Consider the following 13,243-nt stretch of genomic DNA (forward strand, 5'->3'; position numbering starts at 1 on the left):
AACCAATTTAGAAAATTCTTCCTTAACAATGACCAGCTATGCGAAGCCAGGTTAGCAGTTTGTTCCATGGTTCCTTCACGTTCTGTGACTTCCAGAGGAAATTAAAACAAAAGGACAGCTGAAGAAGGCGTCATCCTTTATAATTGTTTGTTGTTTACAGTATGTTAAATTTCTAGGCCAATTGCTCCTTAGTAATAACCTTGTTGGTTCCAAAATCATATTTTCTGTTAGTGAAAATGTGGACTATTTTCTATTGTTGACAGATTTAACTTAAAACATGGGGATGAGATATATTTGTGTGAAAGGGTCAATGTAATAAAATGTCTAAAAATTCAATTTAAAATAATTATTGGGTTGAGACACAACAGTGGCCCCTTTAAGAGAAAAAACAGCAAAAACATAGCTAAAATTGATAGAATGGAAAATCAGTCAAAAATACTCAAAGTTCAAACAAAAATACCGAAATAAGGTAGGAGTCCAAACCTTTCCACAGTGCTGTCAGTGTGAACTAATAAAATAAACACATGTAGAGCATACTGACAACTCAGCTGAAGATAAAAATGTTCTGTAAAAGTGTAACACATTTACAATGTAACCTATGATGCAATATGTTACTACATATTATACCACATAGAAAACAGGGTCCAAGTACTAGTGAGTGCTATCTAGTGAGTATTTTGTTTCCAGGGCATCCAAAGATAATATTTTTTGTTTGTCTCTAGCTGGAAAAGCTACACATAACTTTTCAGTTTGGTGAGGGAGATGTCAGGAAACTCTTGACCAATGCACCAGTTAAGGAGTTGAATTACTGTTAACTGATTCATGTCCTGGCAAACAAAGGGGGATTCAAGAACTGTAGAAATGTCTTGAATCATCATTCATTTCTTAATGTTTCTTCCAAAGAATCAGATTATTTTTTAAAGAAAGCACGAAGCAGGGTGGAGTTAAATGCACAGCTCAAAGAAAAGCCAGGGTCAGTACAAGAGAGGCAGAAGGAGTCAATAAATGCAAGGGGAACAAAATTACTAGAGGGAAAAGATGTGAAAAATGGCCGAAACAAACAAACTGGTATGGAGAGAAGAAAACAGTGAACAAAAACACAAAGGAGGTGAAAGATTATTGGGATCCAGTGTGTTCAATCAGGCTAGCTAGGGAAGTGTTAGCTGCAGAGTTTGGGCAGAAAAAACTCACATGTAACAGTTTGCTAAGGTTTTATTTGGGCCCCATTTGCTTTTATAATCATTTCATGTTCTATACCAGCGGTGGCCACACTTATGCTAATCTGTCAATATGCTAATATTAAATATCTGTTAATTTTAATTAAGGCTAAATTAAGTTTTCCTGGTAAATTCTAAATTGGCTGTTTTGTAAACTGTCAGTTGAATAAAGTTCAACTGTTGAAGTTTTGGTTATCTAGTATTAGACATTTATAGTCATGCTCTTATTTTGAAGGGCGTGAAGATTGTTTTCACAGCAGTCTCTTCTGTGATGAGAGGCAGTAAATGACTTATTCTACACCCAGAAAGCATTCCCTACAGTAAATAGTTCAAAATCTACTGAAGTCTGGAGAGCTTTCTGAGTGATAGCAATTAGCCAAAATTAGCAACAGAGTTAGCAAAACTCAACAAAAATGGAGCCTTGAGTGAAAGGTCTGTTACAAAGAGCCACTTCCTGAAGAGCAAACTACAAGTAGGTGTGTAATAACAAATTTAACCCTGTTGAGGGCAGCATACCTTGTAAGACTTTTTGTCATTTTGTATCCGTATGGTTGAGATTAGCGCCTTAGCATTAGGTTCCTCTAAATACGTCTTGTTTCAGTGCTTCAATATTAGCGGAATACGTTTTTATGATTAATGCAGCAAGGTTAGGTAACTTTGTAGCTGGTGGGGACCACCACTGTCCTGTGCTTTGCTTAGTTTTTTGTTTATATTTATTAAATCTCTTGAGTTTGACCCAAAGAATTATGGAGAAAATGTCTTAAAAACTGAAAGGCCAGTGGACGATCATTAATAGTTGTAAATGATAACTTTGACCCAAAACGTCCAGGTTTATGCTAGAAAGCTGAAAATCAGAGAGATTTTTATTTTTCAGCATCACAATGAGGCCAAACATACATCCAAATTAACAATTAAAATGTTCTGGATAGTCCAAGATGACAACATTTGAAAATAATTTTTCTCAGTTTAATTTATTACTCGCTGCCACTCTGGCATGGTGTGTTGTGTTTTTATATATGTGCTGCAAATGCAGAATAAAGTTTCATTTTGCAGATGCATCCCAGTAAATGGCATCATATTCACATATCAAATTAGGGAGGTCAATTAACCTTTCAGAAAATATTTTATTTTACAAAATGGGACATAAAATTATACATTTTGTATTGCATGAATTTAATTATGTCAAAAGGAACAAAAACCCCGTTGATAAAAAGAAAGCCAACCAAAACGATTTACTAAAAATGTATAATCAGGTCTTGTAAAGCAAACAAATAGATTTAAAAACCAAACAGGTGCAGCTTCCTGCAGAAGAGCTGTGATCCTGATACACATATGTACAAAACACAAAGCAAACACCAAATAAAACCATTTTTCTTCACAATCTCATTGACATCAAAGCTACTAGATATTTCAGTTTGTTACTTATTAAACAAGAACAAACTAGAACTCTAAATTTGTATATGTTTAGTAATTTAATACCTTATAAATAACAGCACTGTATTCTGTAACTGTAGTCGTACAAACGGGCCAATTTTCTCACAGATTCAACCTTTGTACACTTCAAAAACACAAAATATGTTGTTTTAAGTTAATATTGAATTAAACTGATGAAACAGTACTAGTTCCAGATGCAGATTATTTCACTTGTTGCATCAGAAAAATGTTTCTATAAGTGAAAAAATCTGCCAGTGGAACCAGAACGTTTTCATCAGTACCAAACCTGCAGTATGTAACTTTTATAAAAATGTTTTCTACATATTTGTTAAAACTGTCATCATGTTGTGCAAAGAGTGATCACCCTGTGGTTCTATTGCAGTCTGAAGAAATGCACCGCCCCCGACCAAAAGCAACCAATCAGAGAGAGGAGGGGCGTCTTAGTGCTGTCAATCAATGTTGTGTACTTGGTGCTCATGTGATAATGGCAGAAAAACTGCTTTTCATTAAAGAAAAAACTATTTGTCTGCCATCATTGATGGCCATGCTAACTAGCCTTAGCATTCACAACAGGCTCTGCTAGCTGCAGCATAGCACAGAGCAAGGTAGGTGATTGACAGCACTAAGACCCGCCTCCTGGGTCTGATTGGTTGTTTCTAGTTAGAACTGGGAGAAGAAAGATGAGCTTGATTTGACAGTTTCAACAAATATGTAAAAATAATATTTTTTATAAAGGTTACATCTTTTATAAAGGAACTATTTACTTGAAATAATCAGCCAATCAAGTTTATTTGTATTGCACATTTCAGCAACAAAGCATTTCAAAGTGCTTTGCATTATAAAAACACGAAAATCAAAAGTCATAAAGCAACATAAAACAAGCTCTAATATCTTGTTGAAAACCTACTTGTTAGTTTTTCTTATTTCAAGTGTTCTAAGATATTTGCACTAAAAACAAACCAGAAATTCTTGGTAATATTTTGTGTTTTTGCAGTGTAGTCACCGCTTCCCCGCCCTGCCGCCAACAGACTCGGTGGATCCACCGAACGTCGTCCCTCAAGCCGTGCTGGAGTCATGACGGCCGAGCTTCTCGTTCTTCATCATGCTGTCGGTGGTGAAACGCGGGTGGACGGCGATGGCCGTCGTCGGCACCGATTTGGACTTCCGCCTGGACGACCTGGTGCACGCCAGGTAGAAGATCTCCACCACGTTGAGCACCACCGAGACGCAGGACATGACCAGCATGAAGAGGATGAAGATGGTTTTCTCCGTGGGCCGGGACATGAAGCACTCGACGGTGAAGGGACACGGCGCCCGGTTGCAGACGATCTGTGGCTCCATGACGAACCCGTACAGGTAGTACTGCCCCACTATGAAGCCTATCTCCAGCAGGATTCTGAAGAAGATGGAGGTCATGTAGTTTCCCAGCAGGTTGCCCTTGAGCTGGACTTTCCCCTTTTCATCAGAGTACTTTGGTCCCTTCACAATCCCCCGGCTGGGGTGGGCTTCCATGTATTCTCTCAGCTTTTTCTCTTTGTGGATTACATGGATGACGTGGCCGAGGTAGATTAGGGATGGCGTGGAGACGAAGATGATCTGGAGAACCCAGAACCGAATGTGCGAGATGGGGAAGGCTTGGTCGTAGCAGACGTTCTTACAACCAGGTTGCTTGGTGTTGCAAACCATTTTGGACTGTTCATCACCCCAAACCTGCAACGTTAAAACTAGATTTTATTATTATTGTTATCAGAGGTGGCAGAGAACCAAAAACTATATATCAAGTAAGAGTCGCAATACATCAATTACTCAAGTTAAAGTAAAAAGTAGCCATCCAAGAAATTACTCCAGTAGAGCAGGTAGTAACTGGTCAAATTATCAATCATTTAATATTTAAAAATGTCATCATCTGACTGACCAAAATATAAATTTAAGTGGAAATTTTGTTTTATTAAGACCCAGAATGACAATAATTCATGTAAGTAACATAAAATAACAAAATCAGGGAAAAGAAAATGTTTCCAAATCAGTTTCTGTCAATAAAAAACTGATGAAACTTTAACAAAAACTGCAGGCGTGTGTCGAATTCAGCCACTACTATGTTTCAGCAAACACATGCAATGATTTCATTAATGGGTACCAGATGAAACTGAGACGAACTTCAGACATTTTATTCTGTATTTGGGAAAAAAATGTAGGATTTTATTTCCACTTCACTAATTATGTTGTTCTATCACTTCAAATTCGAATAGGTCTTTGAATAATTGCTTTTAGAATAAAATAAATCATTAATGAGTAAAACTGGTTAATTTTAAGCTCATAAGGAAAGATTATTATAGTTACAATAAGCATCTATTTAATGATTAATTCACAGCTTTTACATTATTGCTCACACATCTGCTGTAAATGTGACGTTAGCTGTAAGTTAGACTACATACAGTTAGCCACCAAAGAGAGCTATTTACATACTTAAACGATGCACAAGTTACTGTCACAGGTACATTACAGTTTACACACAAAAAATAGGGGAAAAATTAGATAATATTAAAAAAAATTATAAACTTAAATATTATAATCTGACCTTCTCGGCTCCCGCTCCAAGAACCATAATCCTGAAGATGAAAAGCACGCTGAGCCAGACTTTTCCCACCACAGTGGAGTGGGTCTGCACCTTATTAAGCAGACTGGACAGGAATCCCCACTCTCCCATGGCTGCTGCACACAATTCACACAGCAGATGGTAAAATCTGAAATGATCACCTCTCATTTATTTGTTATTTCAGTCAAAAATTAAACAAACAGAGGAAAAACTGTTTTTAAGCTATAATGAAGAATAGTACATTATGTTTTATCTATTAAGTATTTGTTTGATAAAAATTATATAAAAACATACCAGCTTTATCTCCAATATGTCAATGTCAAATTTATTTAGATAGCAGGTGTAAAACTGCACCAAAGTGCTGTACAAGAACGATAATGAAATAAGTTGATGAAAAGAAAAAGAGAACTATTACAAGAAAAGAAAAATAATTCATATATATTGTTAAAATAATATAAATAATAAGTAAAAAGAAAACAAAAACAGAAGAGCTACAGTATCAGGCCTCAGTTGATCTCACTGAACTGATCATGAAGAAATATTCGATCACATCTGACATCAAAAAGCATTTTTTTATTGTTTAATGTTTTAATTTGCTGCTACATTCATCTGAAATCATAAGAAAGTTATTTAATGTTTGCTGTGTTATCCTAACTAATCAGAACAGCTGAATGTGATCAAAGAAAAACTAAAAATCACAGGTTTTATGTTTGCTTAGTTAAAACATAACTAAGCGTGTCTGTGTGCATGTTTGTTGGAACATGTACACAGTTAAAACTGTGCATGTTCTAACAAACATGCTCACAGACATGCTTAAAACTCTTTATATTTATAAATAAATATTAATATGAGGTTAAGACACCTGCTTGGCTTAGATACATTTTTCTATATCCTTCCAAAAATAAACATGTTTTACATTTGATCCTATTTCCTTGTATGGAAATGATAAAGACAATATAAAAACCTGCTTACCTTTGATTTAAAACTCTCTTCTGTGAGACAAACTGACAGGCCACCGGCGCTGAAGCTGAATGACAGCGTCCACCGCTCCGACTCAAACTCGTGGACGATACCTTGAACTTTAGATTAGATGCTGTTGCACAACCGCTTGAGCCGTCACGTTGTCGTGACATCTGGAAATGAGACATTTGGGCTGAGCTCTGACAAGATTGTGGAAGTTAATGATTGGCAGCAGTTTAAAAAACGCATGTTTCTGCTTCAGCTGTGTGAATAGTTCTGTTTAGGACAAATACGCGAGATATGGATCTAAAAGGTGAGGAGGTTTTTGTAAATTAATAACAGAGTTGGGGTGTAAAAGGTAAAAACCACATTGTTCTGACAGAAATCGTCCATTATAGCATATTAAACATGAAAAACTAAGGACAGATGGAAGTTTTAAGACAATATTCAGGTTATAGAGGAGCTTTGTCTCGCTAACATAATCAACCCCGTCTCATTCGCAGTCAGAGTGACTTTTACACTTTTATACATTCCTCATCTGCATCTAAAAATTATAGCAACCATAACTTTTGACTTGCAAATGTCAGTCACTGCTATAATTTTATTCCAAATGAATCAAACTGTCGTGGGTTGGTCTATGTCTTTATGGACCTATTTTTACTACTGTTGCTACTTGACGTAGTAAAAACTGTAATTATATATGTATATAAAATGTTCAGTAGTGGACAAACACTAAGTTTGTAAATGCTCAGACGATTATCTTAGGGCTTAGTGAGCTTCAGATTAATTCAGTTCAATTCAATTCAATGCAGAAGTACTTTATTGATCCAAAAAGGAAATTTAATATTACTTTAACTCATATTAATTCAGTTTTTCCAAAGAGATGTTGTAGACATTACTGGCTCTAGGCAGGAAAAATCTCCTGCAGCAGTCAGTATTACATCAAATATGAAGAAGCCTCTGACTAAAGATATTGTTTTTCTATAACAGCCAGGATTCACAAGATTTTAGTCAATTGGAGACACTCCAGGAGCAAATCTCAGATCTGAAAATACTTTGATAAGAGTTTTAGTTTCCATAGAGAAATAAGTTTTGTGCTGAAAGGTCGTTCAGGAAGGAAGAGGCCGTTACTCAAAAAGCAACATAAAAAGCCATAATACAGCTTGAAGACCTTAATGTTTAAGGTTATATCACTTAATTTCAACATACTGATTATTACATTTTATGGAAAAGCCACAATTAGAAAGCATGGGGTGAAAGCATCATGGTGTGTGGGTGTTTTGTTGTAGGAGGGATTGGTCCATATCATGCAATGGATGACGTCACAATGAAAAAACATTATGTGTGATAACTGAATCAGTCATCAATCGATCAACCTCTTAGCAAAATTATTTAAAAAGGCATTTAAAGACAACAAAGTTGATGTTTATGAGGTCAAAAACGTTTGACCCAAGTCATACCAACTGCTAAAAACCTGATAAATGAGCTAAATCAGGAAACGGTTAGTATTATTTATAGTCAGAGAGCGAATAAAAGCTAATATGTTGGTGTAGTATGAATGAATAAATCACATTAATACACAAGTGAAGTATTTTATAGATCAGCTTTATTCTGATTCTTCAGAATTTTATTTCTTACTTTATTTTCTATAGTTAAAAAAACAACTTTGTTCAGTTTCAATCATTTATTAGAAAGAGATAAAGCCATACAAAAATATCTCTGCTACAATCATTGTAATCACAGTACAGGAAGCGTATTTTAATGGAAAAGATGTGTGTCACAAACACACAAAGAACACAAACTTAAACTTCTCACTCTTCCAGTCACAAGTATAAATAAAATCAGTATTGCACACGTTTATTAGTAGATTTCAAGTTAAAATAAGAAGAAAAATTCATCCATAGCTGCGTTTCCATTGACCGTATGATTGAGTGAATTGGAATTACAAAAGTAAATTTGTCAATTTCAAAAATATTGTGTTTAGCAAAACTGTATTGGAAACACTTTTTTCACATCACAGAAGTCATGTGATCAACAACTAGATGTTACTACTGCCGGAAACCATGAAGAAGACAACAGGAAGTGGTAGGTGGACAATGGAGCAGCATCTTTTTTAATGACTTATTCATGTGATTTTAATTGCAAAATTGTGTTTTTTTATCGACAAATTTTTGCGCTCATTTGTAACGGAAACACAGCTACTGTGACTCTTCCCGTTGGATATTTATGGTGATTTTTGTTAGTATACGATATGCACACTGGTTTGAGTCTCTTGAAGGTATTGAAAACAAGCTAATCTTGGGAAGCTAATGTCCGCTCAGGAGCCGTTTCTCCTCTTTGGCTCCGTCCAGGCTGCCTCCCACGCTGTGGTTCTCCAGCTCCATGTTCATCTTGTTCTGCCGCATCGTGTCCTCCGTCGTCGGCCACCTGGGGCCCGAGAGGCTGGCGGGGTTCTCCGCCGACGTCATCCTTTGGGTGCGGCGCTTGGACTTGCACCTTGTGGCCATCAGGTAGAACAACTCGATGACGTTTAGGAGGAGGGAGACGCAGGCCACCACCAGCATGAAGATGATGAAGATGGTCTTCTCGGTGGGCCGGGACATGTAGCACTCCACGGTGAAGGGACACGGCTTCCTCTGGCAGGCGAACATGGGGACCATGACGAAGCCGTACAGGTAGTACTGCCCCACAATGAAGCCGGCCTCGATGATGATCTTGAAGATGAGCTGGGTCAGGTAGCTGCCCAGCAGGTTCCCCTTGATCTTTACGTGTCCCTTCTCGTCGCTGTATTTGGGCTGCTTGAGTTTCCGCGGCCCGTCCGGACTCGCCAGCGCCTCTCTCAGCTTCTTCTCGTGCTGGATGACGTGCATGGCGTGGCCCAGGTAGATGAGCGTCGGCGTGGACACGAACAGGATCTGCAGGACCCAGAAGCGGATGTGCGAGATGGGGAAGGTCCAGTCGTAGCAGACGTTCTCACAACCGGGCTGCTGGGTGTTGCAGATGAAGTCCGACTGCTCGTCGCCCCAGACGCTCTCGGCGCCCGCTCCCAGCACCATGATCCGGAACAGGAAGAGGACGCTCATCCAGATCTTCCCAATCACAGTGGAGTGGGACTGGACTCGCTCCAGCAAGGTTGACAAAATCCCCCAGTCTCCCATCTTTACTGAGGCTTTTCAGGCTCTAATCTGTGGCAGAGCAAAGGAAGAAACATGTCAGCACTTAATCAACTGAACAAACTCCTCGTTTTGGTCTCAGCGACCCTGAACCACACCTTGCTGCTGAATTATTAACCCCAACATTTTATCTAATCAATGCACTCGTATGGAAAGAAGACTTCTTACTGTTTAATAGGTGAATCATTATTTATTTCATTCATTTACTGTTTAAAATTAACATGCCACATGTTCAAAACAAAAGTTTTGAATGAAAAAGAGTAGCTGGAAGTAAAAGTCATTTTGCTACACCGTATCGTCACCTTCCTAAAATAATGACCCAAGTCATGATTCAGCTCTCAGTTTCAACAGTATAAAAAAAATACTGTTGGAAAAAAAGACTCTTAGGAAGGTGGCATCAATCAACCAGACATATAGAATATGTTAAACACATAACCGGCGATGTATTTTAGAAAAACCCAAAGAAACAACGAAAAAAAGAAAATATATTATCTGTGCAATGATACAGCACTCTACCGAATCAGTCCACTTGATAGAATATTGTATTTTATTATCTTCTTAAAAGAAAGACTGTTGTTTTAATCTATGCTTGGATCTATCTATCTAGGACTGAATTTAAATATTTTTTTGTAAATTGGACTCTAAGAATAAACTGACTTGAATAGATTTGGATTTAAGCGTAAGAACAAAAACACATGTGCCAGCCGAACCTTGTGCGTTTTGATCGATATTTCACCCAAACTGTCACTCCTTAAGGAAACTAAAACTGAGTCAAAGTGAAAAAAAATCTAAATTATACAAAGAAACACCTTAAATCTAAACTAATTAAACAGCTAGAGGCAATCTGAGATACGCTTAAATAAGCTTTGCAAAAAATCTTTTCACCAATCACTTCAATCGGAAATGCTTAAAAAATTAAAACACCTTAAATTTGAGCGATCTCAAGAGAAATAAGCACCGCTGCTTCCTAAAGCGATCAGAGATCTGCAGCAGAAAGGTGAAAACAGACCATCTTACCTGCTGACCTGGTCAGAAAGGACTGTCTCTGCTGGAGAGGATCACTAACTATGGTTGGACCTTGGAGTTTTGTGCTGGGTGAGGACAGCAGCTCTCATGAGGGATCAACTTACGCAACATGCATCTGGCCTTTTTGTCACGTTGTAACCGTCAGCGAGTAAAGATAGAAAAAAATGAAGTGAGACTAAACCGGGTGTAGGAGCGACTAATGATTGACAACTTTGAAGCCCAAATTTAAGTTTGCTGGAAAGACTGGAGGTTTGGTGTGACAATCTTTTAAACTATTATGATGGAAGGAAACGCTTTTATTTTAAAATTCCAGATTAATTATTTAATTAACCACTCTTATTTCCTCTGGATTTGCTTCACTTCATTAACAGCAAAAGCTGTTTTTATTAAATTTACTGTAGGGCAAAAAGCTCAACCCGACCCAGTGTGAAAGTTCAGTTGTGTTACATTATGAATAACTGTGACTAATCCCATTTTTGGGTCAATTTCACATGTTACACCCAAAGCCTGGTTGGGATGTAAGCTGTGGAATCACTTAAGTATCATCTTAAGTATCGAGTATCAACATGAAGTAGGCTAAAAGATCTAAAAAACAACAACACATAATGCCAAAATCTAAAAAAAATATCATGAAAATACGAAAAACAAATGGAAAATGACTCCAAAATCCAATTTAGGACGTCTCCAGGAGGTCACAAAGTAACACAGAGCAGGATCTAGAGCAGACATCATTTACTCCATTTAAGGGACAGTATAATAATTCAACAAGGATAAAAAATAAAAATAATTATTCTATGAACTGCTGACATGTCTCCAAAATTCCAAGCAAAAATTTAGTACTTATTCACAGAAAATAATGAAAAAGATGCAGTCCTTTCAGACCTCAAATAATGCAAAGAAAACAAGTTAATATTAATTTAGAAACAACAATACTAATGTTTTAACTCAGGAAGAGTTCAGGAATCAGTATTTGGTGGAATAACCAGGAGGTTTTCAATGGGGCTCAGTGCAGCAGGCTTAGTTTTTTCCAGAGCTGTTTTTATTTATATTTATTTGTTTATATGTGTACAGACATGATTCTTTTGGAGAGCTGAAGACGGGGCCCTGGGCCCCTCATGCCCACCCCTCGGGAGCGCCACTGCACCAACAGGTCTGCTTTTTAATGCCTTAAAAGCAAAACAAAATGACGGTTTGGAGTGGCCTAGCCAAAGTCTGGACTTATAGGCAGTAAGAAGAAGGGGTCAGCATTTTCTCACAGAGATGTAACAGATTGATTTTACATTTATTGATCATTAGGATGAAATTACTTTTCCACATCAATGATCTGAAGCATTTGTGATAAAAAAACGGCAAAACACAAGAAACTGTAAAGACACACTGTGCTTTTAAAGTTAAATGTTTAGATCAGACTGTGCTCTGAAATGTTCTGTTTTGAAATTGGAAATAGATAAACTTTGAATGAAATTCATCATTTTAGTTATTCACTCCTTACAGGGACTCATGTTGCTTACCGTCACATTCTTCCTCCTCCTTTTCCGAATGTTTGCTTTCATAATGTGTAACGTTTGCACATTTATACATTTGCAACCATTTAATCATCGGTCCAGTCATCGATTTTAAAACAAATTTCCAGAAATAAAAAAAAAGAAGTAATTTTTAGCTTGAATAATCTTTGTTTTGTAATCTGTTTCAGATCAAAACCATTTTAGGACTCAAGTAGACGAGTTAAACAGGTGGAATTAGTTTTTCTGAATCCATATTAAGTGACAAAAATATACTGTTGGTAAACAAAAGTAAGAACATCTTTATTTATTTGTACAGATTTATGCATTTTAACTTACTGTGGTCAGTAAGACAAGATCTTCTAAATTTAACAAAAACACAAAAGATTCCACATTATTTATTCATTCATTTATTTAGATTTAAACCAAAATAAATGGTTTAAACTGTGGGTCTCCAAAGTGTGGCGCGGGGGCAAATTGTGGACCTTAGACTGATTTTTTGTGGCCCCACACTGCAGTTCAATAATGATACAAATTAGTTTATTATTAAAATTATTACTGATAGTTGAATATGTTAAATATAACACAAAGTATTTATCTTTTTACCACCAAACTTTAATATTCATAGACTTTTACTAAACGTCGACTGCTGCACCAAAATTTGCTTCTTTTATTTAATTTATTAGACTCAACCACATATAGCAAGCGTTTTAAAAGAAAGTAACTCAAATCTTTTTTTTAAATAACTGAAAATAAATTTGTTTAAACAAGCCTAAAAGAATTTGAAAACTGGATGCATAAGTGTTGGATGTAATATTAATAACATCTACTTTTTTACAAAAATGTAGTTTTGATCTGACAATTTTGACCCATTTGACATAAAATTTTAAACCCCTGATTTGAACAAGAAAAAAAATAAAAATGTGTGCGGGAAAAACAAAACTAAAATAATTCAAAACTCTTCATCATCAGTTTGACCCGTCTGCACAACGCCGAGGTGGAACAGCATCAGCAACGACCTCAGAGAATCGAAGACTCCTGTTCAAGATATAAAGTTATGTCTAAAACTACTTCCACAAAAATATTGTTTTTCGTCCAGATGCCAATCTCAAAACTTAAAAAAAAACAAAACAAAAACAAATAAATAAAATCAGTAGCCATGAAAAACACTCCAGAACCAACTCCAAAACATCTGGGACAATGTGGACCGAGCGAGAGTTTTGAACAAGAGGAAAAGTGCTACTTCTGGACATAAAATGGCACAAAACGACGACAAATGACTCATAGCATGAAGCATGGTGGAGGAGGGGTGGTGATTTGGGTGACCTGTGTTGT

The 13,243-nt window shown here is 36.7% G+C and overlaps 2 protein-coding genes across 5 annotated transcripts; both read right to left on the reverse strand.

The window, feature by feature from the left end:
- Positions 1-2,321: 2,321 nt before the first annotated feature.
- Positions 2,322-6,337, reverse strand: LOC106923280 (gap junction Cx32.2 protein-like). 2 transcript variants are annotated; one of them, XM_014996231.2, is made up of 3 exons: positions 6,220-6,337; positions 5,230-5,360; positions 2,322-4,361 (listed from the first exon to the last, which is right to left on the reverse strand). In XM_014996231.2, exons 2-3 carry the CDS (start codon positions 5,356-5,358, stop codon positions 3,708-3,710), a joined length of 783 nt encoding a protein of 260 aa, XP_014851717.1. In that variant the 5' UTR covers positions 5,359-5,360; positions 6,220-6,337; the 3' UTR covers positions 2,322-3,707. The 2 variants fall into 2 exon arrangements, with proteins under 2 accessions (XP_014851717.1, XP_014851716.1); XM_014996230.2 differs by having other exon boundaries at positions 5,230-5,363; positions 6,220-6,331.
- A 1,535-nt stretch (positions 6,338-7,872) lies between these two features.
- Positions 7,873-10,543, reverse strand: gja13.1 (gap junction protein alpha 13.1). Of its 3 annotated transcripts, none has more exons than XM_014996228.2 (2): positions 10,398-10,543; positions 7,873-9,392 (listed from the first exon to the last, which is right to left on the reverse strand). In XM_014996228.2, exon 2 carries the CDS (start codon positions 9,363-9,365, stop codon positions 8,514-8,516), a length of 852 nt encoding a protein of 283 aa, XP_014851714.2. In that variant the 5' UTR covers positions 9,366-9,392; positions 10,398-10,543; the 3' UTR covers positions 7,873-8,513. The 3 variants fall into 3 exon arrangements, with proteins under 3 accessions (XP_014851714.2, XP_014851715.2, XP_087858095.1); XM_014996229.2 differs by having other exon boundaries at positions 10,406-10,504; XM_088001969.1 differs by lacking the exon at positions 10,398-10,543 and adding an exon at positions 10,305-10,328.
- Between the last annotated feature and the right edge of the window lie 2,700 nt (positions 10,544-13,243).

This window comes from Poecilia mexicana, unplaced genomic scaffold, assembly GCF_051168715.1.
Source record: "Poecilia mexicana isolate PSO_F unplaced genomic scaffold, ASM5116871v1 scaffold_21, whole genome shotgun sequence".
Classification (NCBI taxonomy): domain Eukaryota; kingdom Metazoa; phylum Chordata; class Actinopteri; order Cyprinodontiformes; family Poeciliidae; genus Poecilia; species Poecilia mexicana.

What these genes read in the sequence shown, in the direction of transcription:
- gja13.1 (XM_014996228.2), bottom strand. Translation starts at nt 9,365, where the DNA reads ATGGGAGACTGGGGGATTTTGTCAACCTTGCTGGAGCGAGTCCAGTCC.
- LOC106923280 (XM_014996231.2), bottom strand. Translation starts at nt 5,358, where the DNA reads ATGGGAGAGTGGGGATTCCTGTCCAGTCTGCTTAATAAGGTGCAGACC. An exon ending in TTGGAGCGGGAGCCGAGAAG is followed by an intron (nt 4,362 to 5,229) that starts GTCAGATTATAA and finishes TTAACGTTGCAG; the next exon opens with GTTTGGGGTGATGAACAGTC.